This window comes from Papio anubis, chromosome 1, assembly GCF_008728515.1.
Source record: "Papio anubis isolate 15944 chromosome 1, Panubis1.0, whole genome shotgun sequence".
NCBI classification, from domain to species: Eukaryota; Metazoa; Chordata; class Mammalia; order Primates; family Cercopithecidae; genus Papio; species Papio anubis.
In genome coordinates this window covers 37088582-37114310 of record NC_044976.1, presented here as the reverse complement: position 1 = coordinate 37114310, position 25729 = coordinate 37088582, and the positions used below count along the sequence as shown (strand labels likewise).

General features: G+C 43.3%; 1 protein-coding gene and 1 long non-coding RNA gene across 4 annotated transcripts in view; one reads left to right on the top strand and one right to left on the bottom strand.

Moving 5' to 3' along the window:
* RHBDL2 (rhomboid like 2) overlaps nucleotides 1-23718 on the top strand; it is a 56402-nt gene extending 32684 nt beyond the window's left edge. For both annotated transcript variants that reach the window (XM_031667119.1, XM_031667116.1), the window contains exons 5-8: nucleotides 12176-12276; nucleotides 14997-15057; nucleotides 20596-20657; nucleotides 21963-23718. In XM_031667119.1, the coding sequence (XP_031522979.1) occupies nucleotides 12176-12276; nucleotides 14997-15057; nucleotides 20596-20657; nucleotides 21963-22142 (404 nt within the window). In that variant the 3' untranslated portion in view covers nucleotides 22143-23718. The remainder of the gene's footprint in view (nucleotides 1-12175; nucleotides 12277-14996; nucleotides 15058-20595; nucleotides 20658-21962) is intronic.
* The window catches only part of LOC110743532, a 31663-nt gene continuing 22402 nt past the window's right edge, over nucleotides 16469-25729 (bottom strand). The window contains exons 3-4 of one of the 2 annotated variants that reach the window (XR_002522735.2): nucleotides 24808-24895; nucleotides 16469-16791 (exon numbers count right to left, since the gene is read on the bottom strand). This is a non-coding gene — a long non-coding RNA (uncharacterized LOC110743532). Of the gene's footprint in view, nucleotides 16792-22096; nucleotides 22181-24807; nucleotides 24896-25729 lie in introns of those variants that run through there. The other variant, XR_004184302.1, reaches the window with a different exon arrangement.

Below are 25729 nucleotides of genomic sequence, written 5' to 3'. Positions count from 1 at the left end.
GGTGCCCGCCACCACACCCAGCTAACTTTTGTATTTTTAGTAGAGATGGGGTTTCATCATGTTGGCCAGGCTAGTCTCGAACTCCTGACCTTGTGATCCACCCACCTCGGCCTCTCAAAGTGCTGGGATTACAGGTGAATTTTTAAAGAGAATTCTTTAGATAGTAAACATTTAAAGAATATTTTCTAGAATGTCTCTCCCATTTTACATTCACCCTAGCAATGCCTAAATTATTCACATTCAGCATTTGATGTTGTCATGATTTGCTATTTTACCTGTGTTCATGATCTGGAAGGGGGGAAGGGAAGTGCTGGGTAGAGGAGGGCATAGTGCCTGGCTAGGGCTCCACCTCCAGGCCTGTGCCCACGGACCTACATGAGGACAGACATTTTTGTTTTCCTGCCCAAATGTTGCATTCCCCAATACCACCCTGACTTGCCACGCACCTATCCTGTGCCTATAAAAACCCTGAGACCCTAGCTGGCAGACACACAAGTGGCTGGATGTGGAGAGGAACACATCGGCAGAAGATGACAGGACAGACGCCAGCAGGCCAGCAGGCTGCTGACCAGCAGAAGGATGCGGAGTTTGGCTGGGGCAGTCAGAGGAGATCCCGGGCTGCCAAGTGGCCTGACTCCAGGGGAAAACCATCTCCCTTCTGGCTCCCCCATCTGCTGAGAGCTGCTTCCACTCAATAAAACCTTGCACTCATTCTCCAAGCCCACGCGTGATCCATCCAATTCTTCCTGTACACCGAGGCAAGAACCCTGGGATTACGGAAAGCTCTCTGACCTGGAAATAAGGCAGAAGTAAACTGAGCTGACTAACAGAAGCCACCTACGGACGCCTAAACTAAAAGAGTACCCTGTAACATGTGCCCACTGGGGCTTCAGCTGTAAATTCAACCCTAGACACTGCCATGGGGTCAGAGCCCCACAGCCTGCCCATCTGAATACTCCCCCAGAGGTCTGAGCAGCGGGGCACTGAAGAAGCGAACCACACCCCCATCGCACACCCTGCAAGGAGAACGAGGGAACTTTTCCCATTTCACTCCTAAGTGGGTAGTGATATCTGATCATGGTCTTTTTTTGGTTTGTTTATTTTGAGACAGAGTTTCACTCTTGTTGCCCAGGCTGGAGTGCAGTGGTGCGATCTCAGCTCGCAGCAACCTCCACCTTCCGGGTTCAAGTGATTCTCCTGCCTCAGCCTCCCGAGTAGCTGGGATTACTCGTGCACCATCACACCTGGCTAATTTTGTATTTTTAGTAGAGACGAGGTTTGTCCATGTTGGTCAGGCTGGTCTCAAACTCCTGACCTCAGGTGATCCGCCTGCCTTGGCCTCCCAAAGTGCTGGGATTACAGGCGTGAGCCACTGCGCCCAGCTGATCATGGTCTTAATTTGCATTTCCTAATGGCTAATGATGTTGAATATCTTTTTTTTTTTTTTTTCAAATTTGGAGGGACATTCTGAGAGGCATTGTTGAATATCTTTTTATGTGCTTATCTGTCATCTGTCTATCTTCTTTAGTGAAATGTCTCTTCATGTTTTTTGCCCATTTTCTGACATTTTTTAACTGTTGAATTGTGAGGGTTGTGTGTATATTCTAGATGCTAGCCCTTAGCTGAATATGTAGTTTATAAATATTTTCACCCAGTCTGTAGCTTGTCTTTTTATCCTCTTACCAAGGTCTTTCAGAGAACATGAATTTTAAATTTTCATGAAGTCTAACATCAACTTTTCCATTTATGAATGGTGCTTTTGGGGTTATGTCTTACAAACTTTTCACTGAACCTTAAGTCCTGAAGATTTTTTCCAATGTTATCTTCTAAAAGTTATAGTTTTGTGCTTTACATTTATTTATTTGTGTGTTCACTTTTAGAGACAGGGTCTCACTTGGTTGCCTAGGCTGGAATGCAGTGGCACCATCGTAGGTTACTGCAGCCTGCGGCCTCGAACTCCTGTGCTCAAGTGATCCTCTGGCTTTGGCCTCCTAAAGTGTTGGGATTACAGGAATGAGCCATTGCACCAGGCCTTATGCTTTACTTTTTTTTTCTTTGATTTTATTTATTTATTTATTTTGAGACAGAGTTCCGCTCTTGTCACCCAGGCTGGAGTGCAATAGCGTGATCTCGGCTCACTGCAACCTTCACCTCCCAGGTTCAAGCAATTCTCCAGCCTCAGCCTCCTGAGTAGCTGGGATTACAGGCGCCCACCAATACGCCTGGCTAATTTTTGTATTTTTAGTGGAGACGGGGTTTTGCCATGTTGGCCAGGCTAGTCTCGAACTCCTGACCTCAGGTAATCTGCCCGCCTTGGCCTCCCAAAGTGCTGGGATTATAGGCGTGAGCAACCATGCCTGGCCTTTACTTTTAAATATGCAACCCATTTTGAGTTTGAGGTCTGTTTTGTTTGTTTGGCCTGAAGATATCCAGTTACGCTAGAACAATTCCTTGAAAGGACTTTTTCCTCCTTCATTGAATTGCTTTTGCACCATTATAAAAAAATCAGTTGCCTGTAGTTATGTGGGGGCTATTCTGGGTTCTTTTTATTCTATCAATCTCTATGTCTATCCCTCCACCAAAACTACATAGGCTTGCTTACTGTAGCTATATAATAAGTTTTGAAATGAGAATGATTCCTCCCACTTTATTCTTTAATTCCTTTGCCTTTCCATATAAGCATTAGAATAATTCTGTTTATAGCTATAGAAATTCTTGTTGGAATTTTGATAGGAGTTGCCTTAAATCTGTACATCAATTTGGGGAGAACTGATATATTTTCTATATTGAGTGTTTCAATCTATGAAGAGTGTCTTTTATTTATATCTCCTAAATGGTGTTGTATTTTAAATTTCAGTGTCCATATGTTCATTGCTAGTATACAGAAACACAATTGATTTGTGCATATTATTCTTTTTTTTTTTTTGAGATGGAGTCTCACTCTGTTGGCCAGGCTGGAGTGCAGTGGCGCGATCTCCGCTCACTGCAAGCTCTGCCTCCCAGGATCACGCCATTCTCCTGCCTCAGCCTCCCGAGTAGCTGGGACTACAGGCACCTGCCACCACGCCTGGCTAATTTTTTGTAGTTTTAGTAGAGACAGGGTTTCACTGTGTTAGCCAGGATGGTCTTGATCTCCTGACCCATGATCCGCCCACCTCGGCCTCCCAAAGTGTTGGGATTATAGGCATGAGCCACCACACCCGGCCTGTGCATGTTATTTCTTATACCTTGCAACCTTGCTGAACTCACTTAGTAGTAGGGTTTTTGTTTTGTTTTAGATTCCTTGGGATTTTTCATGTCATCTGCAAATCATCATGTCATCTATAAATAGGGACAGTTTATATCTTCCTTTTCAATCTGTATGCCTTTTGTTTCTTTTTCTTGCCTTATTGTATTGGCTAGCACTTCAAGCACTATGCTGATTAAGAGTGAAGAGAACAGATGTTCTTGCCTTGTTTCCAAACTTAGGCAGAAAGCAATTAGTCTTTTGCCACAAAGTGTAATGTTAGCTGTAAGTTTTTTTTTTGGGGGGGGTTGGAGTCTAACACTGTTGCCCGAGCTGGAGTGCAATGGAGTGATCTCGGCTCACTGCAACCTTTGCCTCCTGGATTCAAGCAATTCTCCTGCTCCAGACTCCCAAGTAGCTGGGATTACAGGTGCCCGCCACCATGCCTGGCTATTTTTTTGTATTTTTAGTAGAGACAGGGTTTCATTATGTTCGCCAGGCTGGTCTCGAACTCCTGACCTCATGATCCACCTGTCTTGGCCTCCCAAAGTGCTGGGATTAGAGGCGTGAGCAACCATGCCCAGCCTGAGCCACTGTGCCCAGTCATTTTTGTTTCTTTTATCTTGAGACAGAGTCTCTGTCACCCAGGCTGGAGTGAAATGGCATGCTCTCGGCTCACTGCAACCTCCACCTCCCAGGTTCAAGCAATTCTTGTGCCTCAGCCTCCGAGTACTTGGGATTACAGGCATGCAGTACCACACCCAGTTAATGTTTTTTGTATTTTTAGTAGAGACGGAGTTTCACTATGTTGGTCAGACTGGTCTTAAACTCCTGACCTCGTGATTCACCCACCTTGGCCTCCCAAAGTGCTGGGATTACAGGCATGAGCCACCACACCCAGCCCGTATCAAATAATTTTTACCTAACACAAAATCACCAAGATTTCTTCTATGTTCTTTCCTAGAAGTTTTATTATTTTAGGCTTTCCATTTAGGTGTATCGTCTGGTTTTTTGTTTTGCAAGGAAAGGACTGAAGTCATGTGGATGTCTGTTCTAACATCATTTGTTGAAAAGACAGTCCTTTCTCCATTGAATTGCTTTTGTATCTTTGTTGAAGTCATTTGTATATATGAGTGTGTTAATCTCTGGAGGTTCTATTCTGTTCCACTTATGTATTTGTATATCTTTACACCAATACCACATATCTTGGTTACTGTAGTTTTCATGACTTGTTAGTCATGAAATCAGGAAGGGCTACCACTCCAACTTTACTCTTTTTCACAATTTTTGTGGTTATTCTAAATCCTTTGCATTTCCATATAACTTAGTTTGTCAGTTTCTGAAAAAAAAAAAAATCTGCTGGGATTTGGATTGCATTGAATCTATAGACCAACTTGGGGAAAACTGACATTTTAACAGTATTGAATCTTCCAACCCATGTTGAACAAGGTATACCTTTCTATTTATTTCAGTCTTTCAAAATTCCTCTCAGCATGTTTTTTAGTTTTCAGTGTTTATGTCTTGCAGAGCTTTTGGTCAGATTTATCTCTATATATGTCATATTTTTGACATATTAGAAATGATAATGTTTTTAAAATTTCTATTTCTCAGCCAGGCATGGTGGCTCATGCCTGTAATCCCAGCACTTTGGGAGGCCGAGGCAGGTGGATCGCCTGAGGTCAGGAGTTCGAGACCAGCCTGGCCAACATAGTGAAACCCCATCTCTACTAAAAAGACAAAAATTAGCTGGGCGTGGTGGCGGGGGCCTGTAATCCCAGCTACTTAGGAGGCTGAGGTAGGAGAATGACTTGAACCTAGGAGGCGGAGGTTGCAGTGAGCTGAGATAGTGCCATTGCACTCTAGCCTGGGTGACAAGAGCGAAACTCTATCTCAAAAAAAAAAAAAAATTTCTGTTTCTCATTCTTCATTGTACCACATGAAAATATAATTTTTTTTGATATATTTTGTATATAGATCTTGTGTCTTCCAACCTTGCTAAACTCACTTATTACTTCTAGAAGCTTTTTGTAGATTCCATTAGATTTTCTACATAGATTATTATGTTGTCTGTACTTGCTAATTTCCCTTTTGATGTTTTCTTTGACACATGGGTTATTTAAAATGTGTTATTTAGTTTTCAAATATTTGTGTATTTTTCCAAAGATGTTCTATAGTTAATATCTAGTTTAACTGTGTTTAGAGGCTGGGCATGGTGGCTCACGCCTGTAATCCTAGCACTTTGGGAGGCTGAGGTGGGCAGATCACTTGAGCCCAGGAGTTCAAGACCAGCCTGGGCAACATGGTTAAACCCCATCTTTAAAAAAAAACAAAGGTCAGGTGCGGTGGCTCACGCCTGTAATCCCAGCACTTTGGGAGGCTGAAGTGGGCGGATCATCAGGTCAGAAGTTCGAGACCAGCCTGACCAACATGGTGAAACCCCGTCTCTATTAAAAATACAAAAAAATTAGCAAGGTGGTGGTGCGCACCTGTAATCCAAGCTACTCAGGAGTCTAAGGCAGGAGAATCGCTTGAACCTGGGAGGCAGAGGTTACAGTGAGCTGAGATTGTGCCACTGTACTCCAGCTTGGGTAAAAGAGTGAGATTCCATCTCAATAATAATAATAATAATTTAAAAAATAAAAAAATTAAAAAAAACAAAAACAAAAATTAGCTTGGTGGTGCACACCTGTAGTCCCAGCTATTCAGGAGGCTGAAGTAGGAAAATCACCTGAGCCTGGGAAGTCGAGGCTTCAGTGAGCTGTGATCACGCCACTGCACTCCAGCCTGGGCTTCAGAGCAAGATTCCGTCTAAAAAAAAAAAAAGGAAAAAAACTGTGGTTAGAGAACAAACTTTGTATGACTTGAATCCTTTTAAATGTTTTAAGATTTGTTTTATGGTCCAGAATATGGCCTATGTTGGTAAGTGTTCTTTGTACATTTGAAAATAATGTGTGATCTGTTGTTGGGTAGAACATTGTATAAATGTCAATTAGGTCCATTTGGTTGACTATGTTGTCTTCTGATTTTCTGTCTACTTTTTCTATAGATTATTGAGAGAGGATTATTGAAATCTCTGATTATAGTAATGCATTTGTCTGTTTCTCCTGTGGTTCTATCAGTTTTTGCTTTATTTATTTATTTATTTTTGTTTTTTGAGATGGAGTCTCGCTCTGTCACCCAGGCTGGAGTGCAGTGGTGTGATCTCGGCTCACTGCAACCTCCACTGGGTTCAAGCTATTCTCCTGCCTCAGTCTCCCGAGTAGCTGGGACTACAGGCATGTGCCACCATACCCGGCTAATTTTTGTATTTTTAGTAGAGACAGCGTTTTATCATGCTGGCCAGGCTGGTCTCAAACTCCTGACCTCAGGTGATCCACTGGCCTCGGCCTCCCAAAGTGCTGGGATTATAAGCATGAGCCACCATGCCCGGTCCATTTATTTATTTATTTATTTTTAAATTTCTCCTCTCTTCTCCTCTCCTCTCCCCTGTCCTCTCCTCTCCTCTCTTCTCCTCTCCTCTCCTCTCCTCTCCTCTCCTCTCCTCTCCTCTCCTCTCTTCTCTCTCTCTCTCTCTACCCCCACCCCTCTTTCTTTCTTTTGACAGAGTCTTGCTCTGTTGTCCAGGCTGGAGTGCAATGGCATGATCTTGGTTCACTGCAACCTCCGCCTCCTGGGTTCAAGCATTTCTCCTGTCTCAGCCTCCAGAGTAGCTGGGATTACAGGTGCCCGCCAGCAAGCCCAGCTAATTTTTGTATTTTTAGTAGGGACGGGGTTGCACCATGTTGGCGAGGCCTGACCTCAGGAGATCGGCCTGCCTTGGCCTCCCAAAGTGCTGGGATTACAGGTGTGAGCCACTGTACCTGACAATATACCTGATAATTTTTGATTGGATGCTAGACATTTTACCTAGTTGGATGGTGCGTATTTCTGTGTTCCTATAAATACTTTTTAAATTTTTAAATATTTATTTATTTATTTATTTAGAGATGGAGTCTTGCTCTGTCACCCAGATTGGAGTGCAGTGGTGTGATCTTGGCTCACTGCAGCCTCTGCCTCCTAGGTTCAAGCGATTCTCTTGCCTTAGCCTCCCAAGTAGCTGGGACTACAGATATGTGCCACCACTGCCTGGTTAAATTTTGTATTTTTAGTAGAGACAGGGTTTGCTATGTTGGTCAGGCTGGTCTTGAACTCCTGACCTCAAGTGATCTGCCTGCCTTTACCTCCCAAAGTGCTGGGATTACAGGCATGAGCCACTGTGCACGGCCAATACTTTTTATTTTTTATTTTTGTTTATTTACTTATTTTTTTTGAGATAGAGTCTTATTCTGTCATCCAGGCTGGAGTGCTGTGGCACAGTCTTGGCTCACTGCAACCTCCGTCTTCCAGGTTCAAGTGATTCTTTTATTTATTTTTTGAGACAGAGTCTAACTCTTGTCACCCGGGCTGGAGTGCAGTGGTGGATCTCGGCTCACTGCAACCTCCGCCTCCCAGGCTCAAGCAATTCTCCCGCTTCAGTCTTCCAAGTAACTGGGATTACAGGCGTGTGCCACCATGCCCAGCTAATTTTTGTGTTTTTAGTGGAGATGGGGTTTCACCATGTTGGCCAGGCTGGTCTCAAACTCCTGACCTTAATGATCCATCTGCTTTGGCCTACCAAAGTGCTGGGATTACAGGCGTGAGCCACTGCACTTGGCCCAAGGGGTTCTTGTGTCTCAGCCTCCCGAGTAGCTAGGATTACAGGTGCACACCACCATGCCCGGCTGATTTTTGTATTTTTAGTAGAGAAGGGGTTTCACCATGTTGGTCAGGCTGCTTTTGAACTCCTGACCTCAAGTGATCTACCCGCCTTGGCCTTCCAAAGTGCTGAGATTACAGGCATGAACCACCGTGCCAGGCCATAAATACTTTTTAGATTTGTTCTGTAACTCAGTTATGTTACTTGGAAGCAGTTTGATTCTTTTTGGTAAGAAGGTAATTATTCCTACCACTGGACCCTTTTGTGTACTCTATGCAACATCCATTAATTATGGCATTTTCCGGTACACATCCCCACATTGCTTGGAGGAAAGGACCTAGAGAAAAGTCGCAGGGCAGAAAAGCAGTGGAGGGCAGCCCTGGATTTGGCTTATCAGTCCTTGGGGCCCTCCTGCCCCAGGAAGAGCAGCGAGGACCATGGTGTTGCCGCCATCATTATCACCCTGGCCATGAGCTTGCAGGACTGGGGCAGACCCAGAGGAGGACTGGAAGGGCCAGAGTCAGCCAGGAACACAGCAGCTCAGCTCTCGGCTGTTGGCAGGTGGCCTTGATGGCTTTTCAAAGGCAATCACTCCACCCAGGACAAAGCTCATTTTTCTTTGGGGCAAAACATCGGTTCATTTGTTCAGTTCATTAATTCAACCAGTCTGTTTCTAAGGGAAACCTGGCTGTGGCCAGTCCTGCCCTCATGTCCCTAGGTGCCCAGTGTTCCCAAGGGACCTGAATTCCAATCCCAGTTAGGAGTTCAAGGGTCAGCATCCCTGTGCCCCAGATGCCTGTTAGGGAGGACAGTAAAGGCTGAGCACTCTTGGGCTCACCAAACACCAGCATTGAGAAACCGCCCCCCATCTTCCCTAGGTATGGTGACCTTGTAGGACAGTTCATGCTATTGGGGTGGCCTGGGTAAGGTGGCCACGGGGGCAGGGGACCAAGGTCTGCCCCACCTTTGACCTTAGTGACATGCCCCTGATTGCCTGGCCCCCCTCTGGCTGTCGCCTGAGTCCCTTCTCAGCGGGTGCCTGGGCCTTGCTGCACTTCCTTTGTATGCTAACTTCATACTGATCACACTTGATTTTCTTACTCTGATTTCCCTTCTTTCCAATTTTTTCATCAAGTTAAAAATTCTGTATTGAGAGCAGTTTCCTACATTACCTCAAATCCTGTTCAGAACAAGGATCATTCCTAGAAGTCAGAAAGGAGGGAAAACAAGCTTAGCCACAGAACACTACTCATACTTGAGCTTCTGTTTCAAGGGAAGTGAGTAACTGGTGGTGGAGCCCTGCCCCTCTGCAGTGTGTGGTTTTGTCCTGACACATTTTAAGATTGAGGTGTAACTTACGTGTCATACAACGCCCAGACTTATGATGCGTGGAAACAAGAGTTTTCCATTACAGAAAGTTACTTAGCCTCTCTGGTGCTGTGTAAGCAACAGGTAGTCTTCCCACTTCATTTTTGGTGGTTCTTTCCTTGGCTTGGGTAATTTCCTTGCAAGCTCCTTTCTGGAGTTTTCTGTATGCAGCTTTCTGCTCTGTGGTACCCTGTCTTATAAACTCTAGCAGTCCAGATCTATCTGGACTCTAAACTTCATCTCATCAACTTAAAATTTGCTGAGATCTGCCTGGGTTCCTGCTTCATGCACTGTATTCTGTAATTTCCCTCAAGGTAGTACCTGGGCAATCAGATAACTCATCTATTAATAACTGATTCCCTGTCTCTAAGGGTTTATTGGTTTTGTTTTCTGAGGTGTAGTATCTTGAAGACCATTCTTTCATATATGTTGTCCAGTGCTTTTGGCTTTTTCAAGTGAGACAGCAAATCCTATTCTTGTTACATGGTCAGAAGTAGACATTTGTATCTATTTTAAAAATAAATTTCTCATATGATTATGATACAATCACCCCAGCCCTAGTCTATAGGTTAGCATTTGAGAATCATTGCTCTAAGTTGCTCTGGACTACTTCTTCTTTTTTTTTTTTTTGAAACAGAGTCTCATTCTGTCACCAGGTTGGAGTGCAGTGGTGTGCTCTCGGCTCCCTGCAACCTCTACCTTCTGGGTTCAAGTGATTCTCGTGCCTCAGACTCTCCAGTAGTTGGAATTACAGGCACGTGCCACCACAACCAGCTAACTTTTTTTTTTTTTAGATGGAGTCTCACTCTGTTGCCCAGGCTGGAGTGCAGTGGCATGTTCTTGGCTCACTGCAAGCTCCGCCTCCTGGGTTCATGCCATTCTCCTGCCTCAGCCTCCCGAATAGCTGGGACTACAGGCGCCCGCCACCACGCCCAGCTAATTTTTTGTATTTTTAGTAGAGATGGGGTTTCACTGTTAGCCAGGATGGTCTCCATCTCCTGACCTTGTGATCCGCCTGCCTCGGCCTCCCAAAGTGCTGGGATTACAGGCACGAGCCACCGTGCATGGCCCTGTATATAGATATATTTTTCCAATTTTTTTGAGACGGAGTCTAACTCTTGTTGCCCAGGCTGGAGTGCAGTGGCGTGATCTCAGCTCACTGCAACCTCCACCTCCAGGGTTCATGCTATTCTCCTGCCTCAGCCTCCCAAATAGCTGGGATTACAGGTGCCTGCCATCACACCCGGCTAATTTTTTGTATTTTTAGTAGAGACGGGATTTCACCATGTTGCCCATGCTGGTCTCGAACTCCTGAGCTCAGGCGATCCACCTGCCATGGCCTCCCAAAGTGCTGGGATTACAGGCGTGAGCCACCACGCCCGGCCTACTGGACTACTTCTCACTGATCTTCAGTCTTCCATATACCTGTTTCTATGCCATTGCTTGTACAGTTCTCCAAGTCCTGAATACCTTCTTCTCTTTTGTTTTTCTGATCCAATCCTTTTGTATGTGGGAATGAGCAGGGAGGTCTTCCTCCGTCACCCAGGCTGGAGTGCAGTGGCATGATCATAGCTCACTGCAGCCTCAATCTCCTGGGCTCAAGTGATCCTATCAGCTCAGCCTCTTGAGTAGCAAGGACCACAGGCGTGTACCACCATGCTTGGCTAATATTTTTCTTATATTTTTGGAGACGGGTCTCACTCTGTAGCCCAGGTTGGTCTCAGACTCCTGACTTCTTGGCCTCAAGCAATCCTCCTGCCTGAGCCTCCCAAAGCACTGAGATTACAGGAGTGAGCCGCCATGTCTGGCCAAATTTTAAAGATTCTTCAAAGTTTAATCAAAATGTTATCTCCTCCTCCTCAGAGTAGCAAGGACTCCAGCCTTCTGCCTAGAAAATCACTCCTTCCTAAGTGCTCCTACAATAAATTTATTTTCGTCATAGTAGTTGTTATATTTTGCACTTTATAATAGTCATTTGTTCACCTTTTTGTAAAGTTACTAAGGACAGACACTTTTTCTTGCACAAAGTAGGTATTGTATTGTATTATATACTAAGGAAATGAAAGACGGCCTTGAAAGGAATAGACCAAGTAATAGAACTAAGCAGTGTAGAGAGAATATTTTAGTCTTTGCATAAGGTGGTTTGTAAAGCTTTGTTTTGGTCCAGCAAATCTAGGATGAGTTTAGCAAATAGGATTCATCTTGCTTGGGGAATCTGATTGGACGGTATGTTGAGAAGGATTCTGAGGGCACATTATGGCTCATTGAGAAAGATAGCCATTAGATAGTAACGTGTTGGATTGTCTCAGGTGTTTTGACTAAACATAGGATATTTTGCAATAATATTAGGTTGAGGCAAAAATAATTGCAGTTTTTGCCCTTAAAAGTGATGGCAAAACCGCAATTACTTTTGCACCAACTGAATAGCTAACAAATATATAATACACATCAGTCAGTATTCTAAGCACGAAACATACATCAACTCATTTACTTACCCTGACAATCCATTGAGGTAAGTTCTGTTAATAGCCCCATTTTGCAGGTAGGGAAACTGAGATACAGAAAAGTTAACTAACTTCCACAAATCACACTGGTGGTAATTCTGGCTCCAGACAATTCTCCATTGTTACTGTTATGTTGCTGTTCTAATGAACATTCAATGTTTTCAGAAACACTGTGGTGGTTAGCATATACAGCTATGCTTCTATGGTATGAAAGGGACAAAATAGATTTGTTGCTTGCTAATATAATAGGCCAAATTTCCTAAATGTCTACCTTAGATTAGAAAGATTTATCTTTCCTGATCCATATAGTCATGTCTGATCCTTTGTGTTTTATTTCTTTAGGGTCCCTTGCCAGCTCCATCTTTGACCCACTCAGATATCTTGTGGGAGCTTCAGGAGGAGTCTATGCTCTGATGGGAGGCTATTTTATGAATGTTCTGGTGGTAAGAACCACGGGGATGGAGTCCACGGGTCTCTTAAAAAAACAGAAAACAGTAACTGTTCTTTCGTTTAATGAATCTTCATTTATCAATATTTACTGAGCACTAATTTTTCTGAGAATTGTATGGCAATGCCATTTTGTTTCCTTCCTTTTCTTTCATTTTTTTCTGAGATAGAGTCTTGTGCCATTGCCCAGGCTGGAATGTAGTAGTGTGATACTGGCTCACTGCACTTCTGCCTCCTGGGGTCAAGCAATCCTCCCACCTCAGCCTCCTGAATAGCTGGGACTACAGGTGTGGGCCACCATGCCTGACTAATGTTTTTATTGTTTGTAGAGCCAGGGTTTCGGCATGTTGCCCAGGCTGGTTTCGAACTCCTAGGCTCAAGTGATCCGCCCACGTTGGCCTCCCAAAGTGCTGGGATTACAGGCGTGAGCCGCCACACCTAGTTTCCTTTCATATTTTATCATTTTTTTTTTTCTGATTTCAAAAGTAATGATTACTACATAAAATTTTAAATAAAAAAGTAGAAAGTTAAGGTCCTCAATATAGTATCTGTTAACAGTTGGGTGGGTAGTGAAAGACATTGTTGACAGTTTCATATTTTTTTTCAGCCTGTTTTATTTTTATTTTTTTAAAGGAAACCAAGTTTATTAAGAAAGTAAAGGAATAAAAGAACAACTACTTCATAGGCAGAGCAGCCCAGACCTTTTTCTACATGTATTAAAAATCCTACCAATGTTAATCTTATAACAGTGACATCACCCTTATATTGTTCTGCATTTTATCACAGAGCATCCTGACTGTCTACCCATGTCAGTGCTTAGAAATCCTCCCAGCTTAGCAGCTGCTCCCTAGCATCCTCTATATAGATGCACCATGATTTATTTAATGAATTGCTCATTGAAAAAAATTTGGGGTGATTCTTGCTTTTCATGTTTACAAGTAACACTATAAGAAATGCTCTTGGCCAGGTGTGGTGGCTGACACCTGTAATCCCAACACTGTGGGAGGCCGAGGTGGGTGGATCATGAGGTCAAGAGATCGAGGCCATCCTGGCCAACATGGTGAAACCCCGTCTCTACTAAAAATACAAAAATTAGCTGGGTGTGGTGGCGTGTGCCTGTAGTCCCAGCTACTTGAGAGGCTGAGGCAGAAGAATGGCTTGAACCTGGGAGGCGGAGGTTGCAGTGAGCTGAGATCACGCTACTGCCCTCCAGCCTGGCAACAAAACGAGACTCTGTCTCAAAAAAAAAAAAAAAAAAGCTCTTTTGCATTTATCTGTTTGCATTTGTGTGAATTTTTTTTTTTTTTTCGGTAGGATAAATTTCTAAGCCGGGCGTGGTGGCTCATGCCTGTAATCCCAGCACTTTGGGAGGCTGAGGTGGGCGGATCACAAGGTCAAGAGATTGAGACCATCCTGGCCAACATGGTGAAACCCCATCTCTACTAAAAATACAAAAATTAGCTGGGTGTGCTGGCACGCGCCTGTAGTCCCAGCTACTCTGGAGGCTGAGGCAGGAGAATTGCTTGAACCTGGGAAGTGGAGGTTGCAGTGAGCCAAGATTGTGCCACTGCACTGCAGCCTGGACGACAGAGTGAGATTCCATCTCAAAAAAAAATTAAAAAAAAAAGTATACGTAGAAAAGTGTAAAGCAATTATAAAACTGTTCCAAATATAGAAATCACTAAGTAAAGTGGTTTTTTCAACTTTAGATTGCAACCCATTAGTGGTTGTAGACTCACTTTAAGGAATTGTGGCCAAAAGTTAAGCCCCAGAAAAAAAAAGTCAGTGTTACTGTTTGATTTATGTGTGTACTGGGTTGTTAGGTAAAGTACTTCTTACTGTAGTTCGTGGTCACAAGAGTTTGAAAATAATTGATTTAGAATAAACGTGCCTATTTCAGCATCTTTACTCCCTGGGAAGAGAGTTACTAATTTGAAAGGGAAGGGACAAGTAATTCAATAAATTATATTAGAAATGTCTCACTCAGCAGTTCGCCAGTGACATGCAAGGGACCCAAAGCTGAAATCCCACAGTGAGCCAGGTGTGCTGCCGTGCACCTGTAGTCCCAGCTACTCAGGAGTCAGACAGGAGGAAGGCTTGAGTCTAGGAGTTCGAGGCTGCAGTGAGCTATAGATTGCACTGCTGCACTCCAACCTGGGTGACAGAGTGAGACCCTCCCTGTCTTCTACCTCCCCTCACAGAACCCCCCCGCTGCAAGAGCCCCCCCACAAAAATCCCTGCAATAATTTTTGATGAATATTTTCAATGTTTTTGAAATTATCTCAAAAAATTAAGGTAATACTCAAATCTCAGTTAAGTCTTTGCTAAATACTACTGGGAAAGAGGATGAAGAAATATCAAATGAATATTAATGAAAAATCTTAGGAATATTTCATCAATCTTAGTTTAACAGCATTTATTTATCTATTTATTTATTGACAAGTGTTGATTTTATATTACTTTTATTGAGATTATTTCTGGCTAGCAAAATTGTGTCATTTATATCATTAAATTAAATATCTTGTCATTTTATTCCCCAAAGTGCATTGTACTTCCTAAATACATTTAAAAACTTGGCCGTGACACTCATGCTTTGATTTGCAAGTATTTGACACTGGAAGATTATTTCAAATGACGAGCAGATGAAGAGGGAATAGAGTTGAGGTTTCATTTGTCCATAGATAGCTTATATAATTATTATTTATCTCTTTGCAAGAATTTTCAAGAAATGATTCCTGCCTTTGGAATTTTCAGACTGCTGGTCATCATCCTGATAAGTAAGTGTGTTTTGTGAACACTTCATACTGTCGAAGTGCAACTAAAATATAGAGACAAATCTCTAAACATTTTATTTGGGAATCACAGAATTGCAATTTGGGGCATGCACACAGACCTGGGAGGTCTATGGTATGTCAGAAGTACAAAAGAAAAGGCTGGAGGGTTTATTAGAAAGATAAATTTTACATATTATATTGAAAGAAAGCTCATTGGCACTAGAGCAGCCTTTGGGAGCTGGTTGGTGAGTGATGATAGCGGGGAGAACTAGTCTTAGACTTGTGTTGTTTAGACCTGATTCTTAGACTCAATTTGTTTCAGCAGCTATTAGGTAAAACTAGTCTTATGGTTAGAGCAGGTAGTTTTAGCAGCTGGGCTTGTGGAGAATTCAATTGTTGGAGCAGTGCCGTGTGCTCTGAGTGCTTTTGTCCCCAGCCCCTCAACTCTGATTTAGTTGGGTTTGACAAGAATGACCTATTTTGCATAATCAACTCACACAATATTTTCACAATGTTATTGGTTTAGCCTTCAGAAGGCCTTTCCACATTTTCCAAACACTAATATGGAGAATAACTGCAAACCTACAGTTAGAAAAAAATTGTCCACTTTATAGCACTAAGCAGAAAGAATTAAACAAAGGAGTTTTACAGGCTCTCGTGGGTGGTTCTTAGACATGCCTACATGACGTATTTTTGCTTTTTGTATCTTTATGGAGTGGGGGAAGCCAAGAGAATAGAGACCTAGGCACCCCCTCTACTTGAACCACAATAGCTTCACTTATGTTTTATATACTGGACTTTTTCATATATTGGAAGCTGTATGTGATTTTGTCTGCAAAAGGAAAACTTGGAAACCACTGATATAATCTCTTTTCTTCCTCAATTTCTAAATTTTCAGATTAAAAAAAAAAAAAAACTGATCCAGAATATAAGTATTGAGTGATAGCTGATAGTTGAGGATTAATGATAGAGAGCTGGGCGGGGCGGGGGTGGCGGGCAACTGTTCAAGAAGCCCAGACCAAGAGGGTGACTAATGTGGCTTTTGACATCTCCAAGAATTCTCACATGCTAAAGGAGGTTAGGAAGAATGCTGTCTGGAGAGGTGATGGAAGTGCAGCTGAGTCTGAGAGTAAAGGTAGATTCCAGATGACAGCAGGCCATAGAGCATGGAAGAAAACAAGATCAAAGGTGGGGGTGGTAACTGGTGTTGACGGACCTGCTCCAGTTGAAGTTTTCTCTACCTGGAGGGCTGTGGAAGAATGACAGACCCTGGGGTCAGACCTGAAAGCCAAGGCAGAGGTTATACCTGATAAAGCCTAAGATGTTGGCTGTCCACATAGTAAGAAAACAGGATTTTGCAATTTCTATCAAGGGTTCAATTATCCCCATTACAGGAACAGAGGCAACTATGTCTGTGGGAAGGGACTCTTTAGTTTATTGATGATTTAATTGTAAGAACATTAATATTTCACTCTGAGATAAAATAATTCACTTGTTTGTAGTTTATACTATTCTTAATTTTTTTCTTCATAACAAATTCAAAACCTAAGAGAAGGGAAAGTGAGTATCTGGGAGACAGCAGAGCCACTGCAGGAGCTGAGCTGCTTCCTCAGTTGTTCAGGGTCACACCCAGAATCAGAGGACACATTGTTTGGGCACAGAAAGGTTGTCACTCAAGATACGGGGTCTTCAGTCAGTCTGCTTCATTTCCAAAAGTTCTTTGGCCTGGTTTACCTACTATTGAAAATGGGAAGAGTTACAACATATACCAGATTAATAAAATATAAATGCATTTGTATTTGAAACATGTTTCTTTGGAAATGTATACAATTTTGTTTTAAGTTGTAAATATTCTTTTTTTTTTTGAGACAGAGTCTCGCTCTGTTGCCCAGGCTGGAGTGTAGTGGCGTGATCTTGGCTCACTGCAACCTCCGCCTCCCGGTTCAAGCAATTCTCCTGTCTCAGCCTCTCCTGTCTACAGGTGCATGCCACCACGCCCGGCTTATTTTTGTATTTTTACTAGAGATGGGGTTTCACCATATTGGTCAGGCTGGTCTCGAACTCCTGACCTCAGGTGATCTACTCGCCTCAGCCTCCCAGAGTTATGGGATTATAGCTGTGAGTCACCGTGCCCAGCCAAGTTATAAATATTCTTAATTGTGAATGGCAGTTGGCCAAAAAACATTCCTTCATCAAGCACTATGTTCAAGACCAGTCTGTGCAACATAGGGAAACTGTCTCTACAAAAAAATTGGTCGGGTGTTGCGGTGTGGGCCTGTGGTTCCAGCTCCTCAGGAGGCTGAGGTGGGAGAATTCGCCTGAGCCTGGGAGGTCGAGGCTGCAGTGAGCCGTGATCATGCCACTGTACTCTAGTCTGTTTGTTTGTTTGTTTGTTTTTGAGACGGAATCTCGCTCTGTCGCCCAGGCTGGAGTGCAGTGGCTGGATCTCAGCTCACTGCAAGCTCCGCCTCCCGGGTTCATGCCATTCTCCTGCCTCAGCCTCCCGAGTAGCTGGAACTACAGGCCCCCGCCACCTCACCCGGCTAGTTTTTTGTATTTTTTAGTAGAGACGGGGTTTCACCGTGTTAGCCAGGATGGTCTCGATCTCCTGACCTCGTGATCTGCCCGTCTTGGCCGCCCAAAGTGCTGGGATTACAGGCTTGAGCCACCGCGCCCGGCCTGTACTCTAGTCTGGGCGGCAGACTTCATATGAAGGCAACTCTTTTAAAGTAAATGTCAAATTTTTAATGAGGACAATGGTTTGGCTTCTTGGAGTAAGGGCTTATTTTCAGGTTGGAAGACATGTCTCAGTGTAGAGGCAGCAGCAACCCAGAAGAAAAGTCCCCTAGGAAGCAGAAAGAGGAAAGAGCCAGACTCAGATATAGGAAGGGGCAAGATGGAGAGACACTGGTTGGAGAAATTGACATACTAATGGTTACAAAGACTTTCTGAGAGGAGGTCTCCTATCCTAGAAGACTAAACCAAAGTAACTGTTTCCAGTTATGTGGCAGTGTTTTTAAAAATACTTTCCTAGACCCATGGGCATGTTATTATGTGGACCAGGAAATGCAAATGATGATTGAAAATATGGGCTAGGCACAGTAGCTCATTCCTATAATCCCAGCACTTTGGGAAGCTGAGGTGGGTGGATCATGAGGTCAGGAGATTAAGACCATCCTGGTCTCATGGTGAAACCCTGTCTCTACTAAAAATACAAAAATTAGCCAGGCGTGGTGACATGGCCTGTAATTCCAGCTGCTCCAGAGGCTCAGGCAGGAGAATCACTTAAACTCAGGAGGCGGAGGTTGCAGTGAGCTGAGAATGCACCACTGCACTCCAGCCTGGGTGACAGTGAGACTGTGTCTCAAAACAAAACAAAACAAAACAAAAAGACAATATGATACAGCCTCATTAATCTAGCACTTTGTAATAGTCATTTACAATTAAATGAATATTGAATACTTCCTCGACCTCAATTTCTGTCCAGTGACTTCAACATCAATCAATACAGTATTGAAAGGGAATCTAGTCAGAACACATGTCCTGATGCTATTTTCCCAAAGGCAAGGACTAGGTCTTTTCATCTCCTAGGACACAGTGGCTCACTAAGTAGAGCACAGGGAATTAGGGGGTGGATGTGGAATGTAATAGCTGCAAGAGATGTTTCCTAGCACTACACATATAGGGCAGAGTTCTTCTAGGCCAAGAAATCGGAAGCTCCTTTTGCAGCACAGATCTGACTTACTGGAAGACTGCCTAACTTCTGGCTCTCACAGTTTTATTGGAGAATATGGAATCATTTGCTTTCATGGCCTGACACCTTCAGAACTCCCGATGGTAATTACAGGCAATTACCATGATGACTGAGAGTGGAGCCTTGGTGTCTTGGTTTCTTTATGTATAAAATGCCACCATCCTTCTTCACTTTGATTGCTACAATAGTATTTTTCCAGCTGGTCTTCCAGTTCCTGTTCTTGCTCCCTTATAGTCTGCTTCCTATATGGCAGCTAGAAGAATCTTTGTAAAACCACCAGTGTAGTCACTTAAGCCTGTAATCCCAGCACTTTGGGAGGCCGAGGTGGGTGGATCACCTGAGGTCAGAAGTTCAAGAGTTGGAGACCACCCTGGTCAACACGGTGAAACCTTGTCTCTACTAAAAATACAAAAATTAACTGGGCATGGTGGCAGGCGCCTGTAATCCCAGCACTTTGTGGGGCTCAGGCAGGTGGAGCAGCTGAGGTCAGGAGTTCAAGAGCTCAAGACCAACCTGACCAACATGGTGAAGCCCCGTCTCTACTACATATACAAAGATTAGCCAGGTGTGGTGGCACATGTCTATAATCCCAGCTAATCAGGAGGCTGAGGCATGAAAATTGCTTCAACCTGGGAGGTGGAGGTTGCAGTGAGCCAAGATTTTACTACTGCACTCCAGCCTGGGCAACAGAGTTGAGACTCTGTCACAAACAAACAAACAAAATGTACCATGCCACTCCTGTGCTCAAGAGCTTTCAAAGACTTCCTATCACTCAGTAAAAGTTAAGAGTCCTTACAATGGCCCACATAGACCCTACATAATCTGTCCCCTGCTACCTGTTTGATGTCATCACCCACAACCTTATCCCTAACTCTAGTCCAGAATCACCTGGAGGTCTCGTTAAAACAAAATTGTTGGAAACAACAACTTGACCACAGTTGGTAGTTGGAAAACACAGCCATGGAAGTTGGAATCTGCTAAGGAGTGTACAACTTACCTTCTAAAAACAAAACAGAAAGCTGAGTCCCACCCTCAAGGTTTCTGGTTCAGTAGGTCTGGGGTGGGTTTAGGAGTTTTCATTTCTAGTAAGTTTCCAGGTGAAGCTGATACTGCTGGTCTTGGTAAAAACCACTTTGAAAACCACTGATCCAGCCAGCTCAACTGCTTTGGTATTTTTCAAACACACCAGGCATATTCCTGCTTAGGGACTTTGTACTTGGTCTTCCCTCTCTCTGAAACACTCTTGTGTCAAATAGCAGCATGACTTGGACCCTTACCTCTATCCAGCGTCATATTCTCAGAGAGATCTTCCTTGATACCCCTATTGGAAATCACACTTGACATCTGGTATTCCTAGTTCTTGTTCCTCTCTTTGTATTTTCTCCATAGCTCTTAGCACTATTTGACATACTGTATGTTTTACTTATTTGTTTGCCTCCCTGCCAATCACTCCCCGCCACACCCGCCAACAGTTTGTCAGCTACATGAGGCAGGTCTGCTAGATCTGCCCACTGCTGCCCATCTACCAGCTAGAATGATGCCTGACACATAGAGGACAATGAATGCTTGTTGGATGAATAAATCTGTAAAATGGGATAATGATAGTTCCTACTTCATAGGGTTGTGATGAAGATTAATGAGTTAAAAAATCTCGTAGAAAAGCACCTGTCACAGAGTTAAGTCTCAATAAATGATAGCTAGTATTATTATTATTGGAGGGGAACCAAAAACATTTGGTGTACTATTGTGGAGATTCTGAGCCTTTATCAGGGTGTTTTTCCTTCTAGTTGTGTTAGACATGGGATTTGCTCTCTACAGAAGGTTCTTTGTTCCTGAAGATGGGTCTCCGGTGAGTTCAGTTTCTTTCTTTTATAAAATAGAAATTTGTTTACTGTCAAAAAGGGTTATCAAATAGGGGTTACAACGCTGTGATTTAGGGCAGCCAAATTTCCATTTGGAAGTTAAGAAAATTTTTAAGGAAATCAGACGTTTGAATTGTTCTTCCTACTTAACTCTCTCATAGCCCTAATCACTGGGTCTACTTCACTGCACCTGCCATATTGGTAGCTATTCCAAAACAGGAGAGAATGGCCGGGCGCGGTGGCTCACGCCTGTAATTCCAGCACTTTGGGAGGCCGAGACTGGTGGATCACAAGGTCAGGAGTTCGAGGCCAGCCTGGCCAATATGGTGAAACCCTGTCTCTACTACAAATACAAAAACTATCCGGGCTTGGTGGCAGGCACCTGTAATCTCAGCTACTCGGGAGGCTGAGGTAGGAGAATCGCTTGAATCCGGGAGGCGGAGGTTGCAGTGAACCGAGATCGCGTCACTGCATTCCAACCTGGGCGACAGAGTGAGACTCCATCTCAACAAAACAGAACAACAACAACAACAAAACCCAGTAAACAGCAGAGAATGGATTTTCCTGTCCACATAGAATAAAAAGCAGATTGGTTTAGCCAGGCATGGTGGCATGTGCCTGTAGTCCCAGCTACTTGGGAAGCTGAGATGGGAGGATTGCTTGAGTCTCAGAGGTTGAGTCTGCAGTGAGCTGTGATCATGCCACTGCACTCCAGCCTGGGTGACAGAGTTGAGACCCCATTTCAAAAAACAAAACAAAACGAAAAAGCAGATTGGAAAACAGCAATGAAAATTTGAGTTCTATAAACTGACAATAAAGAAAATTGACAAAAATTTCCAGTTTTGCTGGGATTTATCTTTGAATTTGGTAGTTTCTGTTTGGGTATTTGTTGTGTACGTTATTACTTGTGTTTTAAATGTGACACCCCATGTATGTGCAATCAGATTATGCTGCTATAGAGATCCCTCATGGCAACTCAACCATTCTCTTAGTTGGCATCATATAGAATTATTTTAAATGCAATGATGATCAAGAACGAGAAACAATTTCTCTTGTCTTTTGTACTCTAAGAATGGGTGAAAATGACATTTCTTAGCTTTGTATGTTTCAGAGTATCTCCTTCTCTCTGTGCACATGGAGTTTTGTGTCTCTTTTGTCTTACCCCTAGTTCTCTAGACTTTTAAGACTCTTGTTTGACTGTGATGGTATTTGTGTTTGAATAAGAGAGATGCAACTGAAATACACAATTAGCATTGTCTTCACTTATTTCCATTTTCTCCTTTTCTCCCAAGGTGTCTTTTGCAGCTCACGTTGCAGGTGGATTTGCTGGAATGTCCATCGGCTACACGGTGTTTAGCTGCTTTGATAAAGCACTGCTGAAAGATCCAAGGTTTTGGATAGCAATCGCTGCTTATTTAGCTTGTGTCTTATTTGCTGTGTTTTTCAACATTTTCCTATCTCCGGCAAACTGACCTGCTCCTATTATTAGCCAATTAATAAAAAGAGCCATCTGGATGGGGGGAAACAAAGGAAGACTCTATGAAGAAACAGAAGTCTCAGCAAAGGTTAACAACTTTATATAGAGGAAAAAACAGCATTAAACTCATCAGTTGCAAAGATTGCCTACAAAAGGACCTTAGGATTTAAGGAAGGGGCTTCTTAATGTAGAAAGGGAAGAAGAAGAGAGAAAAGAAGGGTAGTAAAAACTGGAGATTGGGGCCAGGAGCACTGGCTCATGCCTGTAATCCCAGCACTTTGGGAGGCTGAGGTGGGTGAAATCACCTGAGGTCAGGAGTTCAAGACCAGCCTGACCAATATGGTGAAACCCTGTCTCTACTAAAGAAAATACAAAAATTAGCTGGGTGTGGTACTGCGTGCCTGTAGTCCCAACTACTTGGGAGACTGAGGCAGGAGAATTGCTTGAACCTGGGAGGCGAAGGTTGCAGTGAGCTGAGATCACACCACTGCAGTCCAGCGTGGGTGATAGAGTGACACTCCGTTTCAAAAAACAAAACAAAACTAGAGATTGGGTCTTTCTTTCCCAGGCATATGGTATTCTATAAACCAGACTTCTCCTTGGAGGATATATTTTGGAGAATGCTTCATAAAATCTATGAATACTGTACAATGCTGATAATAACTTTTTATACCTGTGTCAGACTCCTGATAATCACTTTAAAATAGATTACTGTTTCAGAAGATAGATCACTACTGTTTGAGGTGTTTTACGTACTTTATTGATAATGTTATCAACAACCCAGAGAGGTAGTTATTACTCTGCATCTTAGAGTAATTGTAAAGAATCCCTTAAATAAACCCTTAAAGAATTACGTACTTGTCTGAGGGGAGCAGCATTTAAACATAGGTAATGACCTGGAAACCTGTAGTCTCTCCTAGAGGTCCAACAGTGCTGTGTTCCCCCAATACTGAAGAGTATCATAGGAGTACAGGAACAAACATCTATGCGGGGTACACCATGAATGGTGGAAATATCTCATAGAAGAAGACTGAGGATTTTCTGGACTGCTAGTTTAAGATTCTGATACCGTGTCTAAGATCCCAAGGAACCTGGTACTGGCTTTCTGGTGCACACTATATACCTAGACTTCAGATTCTCATCTGTGATCAGACTGTCATCCTTTGTGTGGCTCATGGCTCTCCTAGGAGTGGGTAGGATTTATTTACAAAAGGTAAAATGTCATACCTGAAAGCTGAGAAGCATGTGTCCTTTTTCTGTGTAGAATTCAGACTGTGATTTATGATGTTTTTGGAAATGGTAGTTTTAGGTCCTCGGAATACAGGAAATATAATTTTTTCTTTTATCATCAACGTATTTATTAAACACCCATCTAAACATGTTACTGTATTAGGAAGGGCATATATACTTAGATATAGTGAGAAAAGCTAATACTTTAGTATATTGAGAAAAACTGATAAGAAATTTGTTTCAAAAGTTAAATTTAAGTATGAACATGGGAATATGAGTGTGTTCTTTTTTTTTCTTTTTTTTGAGATGGAGTCTTGCTCTGTCACCCAGGCTGGAGTGCAGTGGCCCAATCTTGGCTCACTGAAACCTCCGCCTCCCAGGTTCAAGCAATTCTCCTGTCTCAGCTTCCTGAGTAGCTGGAATTACAGGTGGCCGCCACCAAGCCCAGCTAATTTTTGTATTTTTTTTTTTTTTTTAGTAGAGATGTGGTTTCACCATGCTGGCCAGGCTGGTCTCGAACTCCCGACCTCACGACCTCAGGCGATCTGGCTACCTTGGCCTCCCAAAGTGTTGGGATTACAGGCATGAGCCACCACGCCTGGCCCCTAATTTTTTATTTTTTTTTGAGACTGAGTTTCGCTCTTGTTGCCTAGGCTGGAGTGCAATGGCAAAATCTCGGCTCCCTGCAACCTCCACCACCTGGGTTCAAATGATTCTCCTGCCTCAGCCTCCTGAGTAGCTGGGATTATAAGCACCCACCACCATGCCTGGCTAATTTTTGTATTTTTAGTAGAGATAAGGTTTCTCCATGTTGGCTAGGCTGGTCTTGAACTTCTGACCTCAGGTGATCCACCCACCTCCGCCTCCCAAAGTGCTGGGATTACAGGCGTGAGCCACTGCGCTCGGCTAATTTTTGTAGTTTCAGTAGAGACAGTGTTTCACCATGTTGGCCAGGCTGGTCTCAAACTCCTGACCTCAAGTGATCCACCCGCCTCAGCCTCCCAAAGTGCTGGGATTACAGGTGTGAGCCACCATGCCTGGCCTTATGAGTATGTTCTTGGTTAAACAAAGATTCAAACAAGAAGTTAAAAGATAAAATCTCAGCCAGGTGCAGTGGCTCATGCCTATTATCTCAGCACTTTGGGAGGCTAAGGTGGGAGGACTGCTTGAGCCCAGGAGTTTGAGAACAGCCTGGGTAACATTCAATAACTCTATAAATTATAAAAATAAAAAATAGCCAGGTGTGGTGGTGCTTGCCTGTAGTTCTAGCTACTCTGGAGGCTGAAGTGGGAGGATTACTGGAACCCAGGAGTTCACTGGCACCCAGGAGTTCGAGGTTACAGTGAGCTAGATCATGCCACTGCCCTCCAGCCTGGGTGACAGAGTGAGACCCTGTCTTAAATAAACAAACAAACAAAATCTCCTTTTACCTTCTCACTTCAAACCTGCTGTTTTTCCCTAGTGATGACTATCATCAGTGGTCACAACAGTATGGTATGTATCCTTGCAGACTTTTTTCTATGTAGGATAAGCAGAAAGGAAAATGGGTTTAAGTTAATGGCCAATTCATCCACTGTACTGAACTTCACTGAATCTGCTCTACACCCTCAAAGGGACAAATTCAAAGAACAAATTAGAGGTGTCCATGGTATCACTTCCCCTAAACATCATTTGCTTCTCAGATTTACCTCAACTAGGAAAAGTTTTTGTTAATCAATTGTAGCTAAATATATATATATATGCATATATATTATATATATGTATATGTGTGTGTGTGTGTATGTGTATTTTTTTTCTTGAGACAGGGTCTTTCTCTGTTGCCCAGGCTGGAGTGCAGTGGCACCATCTCAGCTCACTGCAACCTCCGCCTCCCAGGTTCAAGCAATTCTCCTGCCTCAGCCTCCCAGGTAGCTGGGATTATAAGAATGCATCACCATGCCTGGCTAATTTTTGGTATTTTTAATAGAGACTGGGTTTCACCACGTTGGCCAGGCTGGTCTTGAACTCCTGACTTCAGGTGATCCGCCTGTCTCGGCCTCCCAATGTGCTAGGATTACAGATGTGAGCCACCACGCCCGGCCTCTCGTTAGATATTTTTGTAAAATGTAGGTTTTAGCAGGATAAATGTGATACATGTATTGTTCTATAACTTGCTTTACAACATGACCTAGGGACCTTTCTCTATTAGTTCATAGAGATCTTTATTCTCTCAATTGCTGAATGATATAGATGTACCATAGCTAACCATTCCTCTGTCGGACATGTAAATTGTTGCTGCTTTTGTATAATTACCAACAGTGCCATGTGAACATCCTAGCATGTGCGGTGTGTCTCTGAGTGTGTATGCTGAAT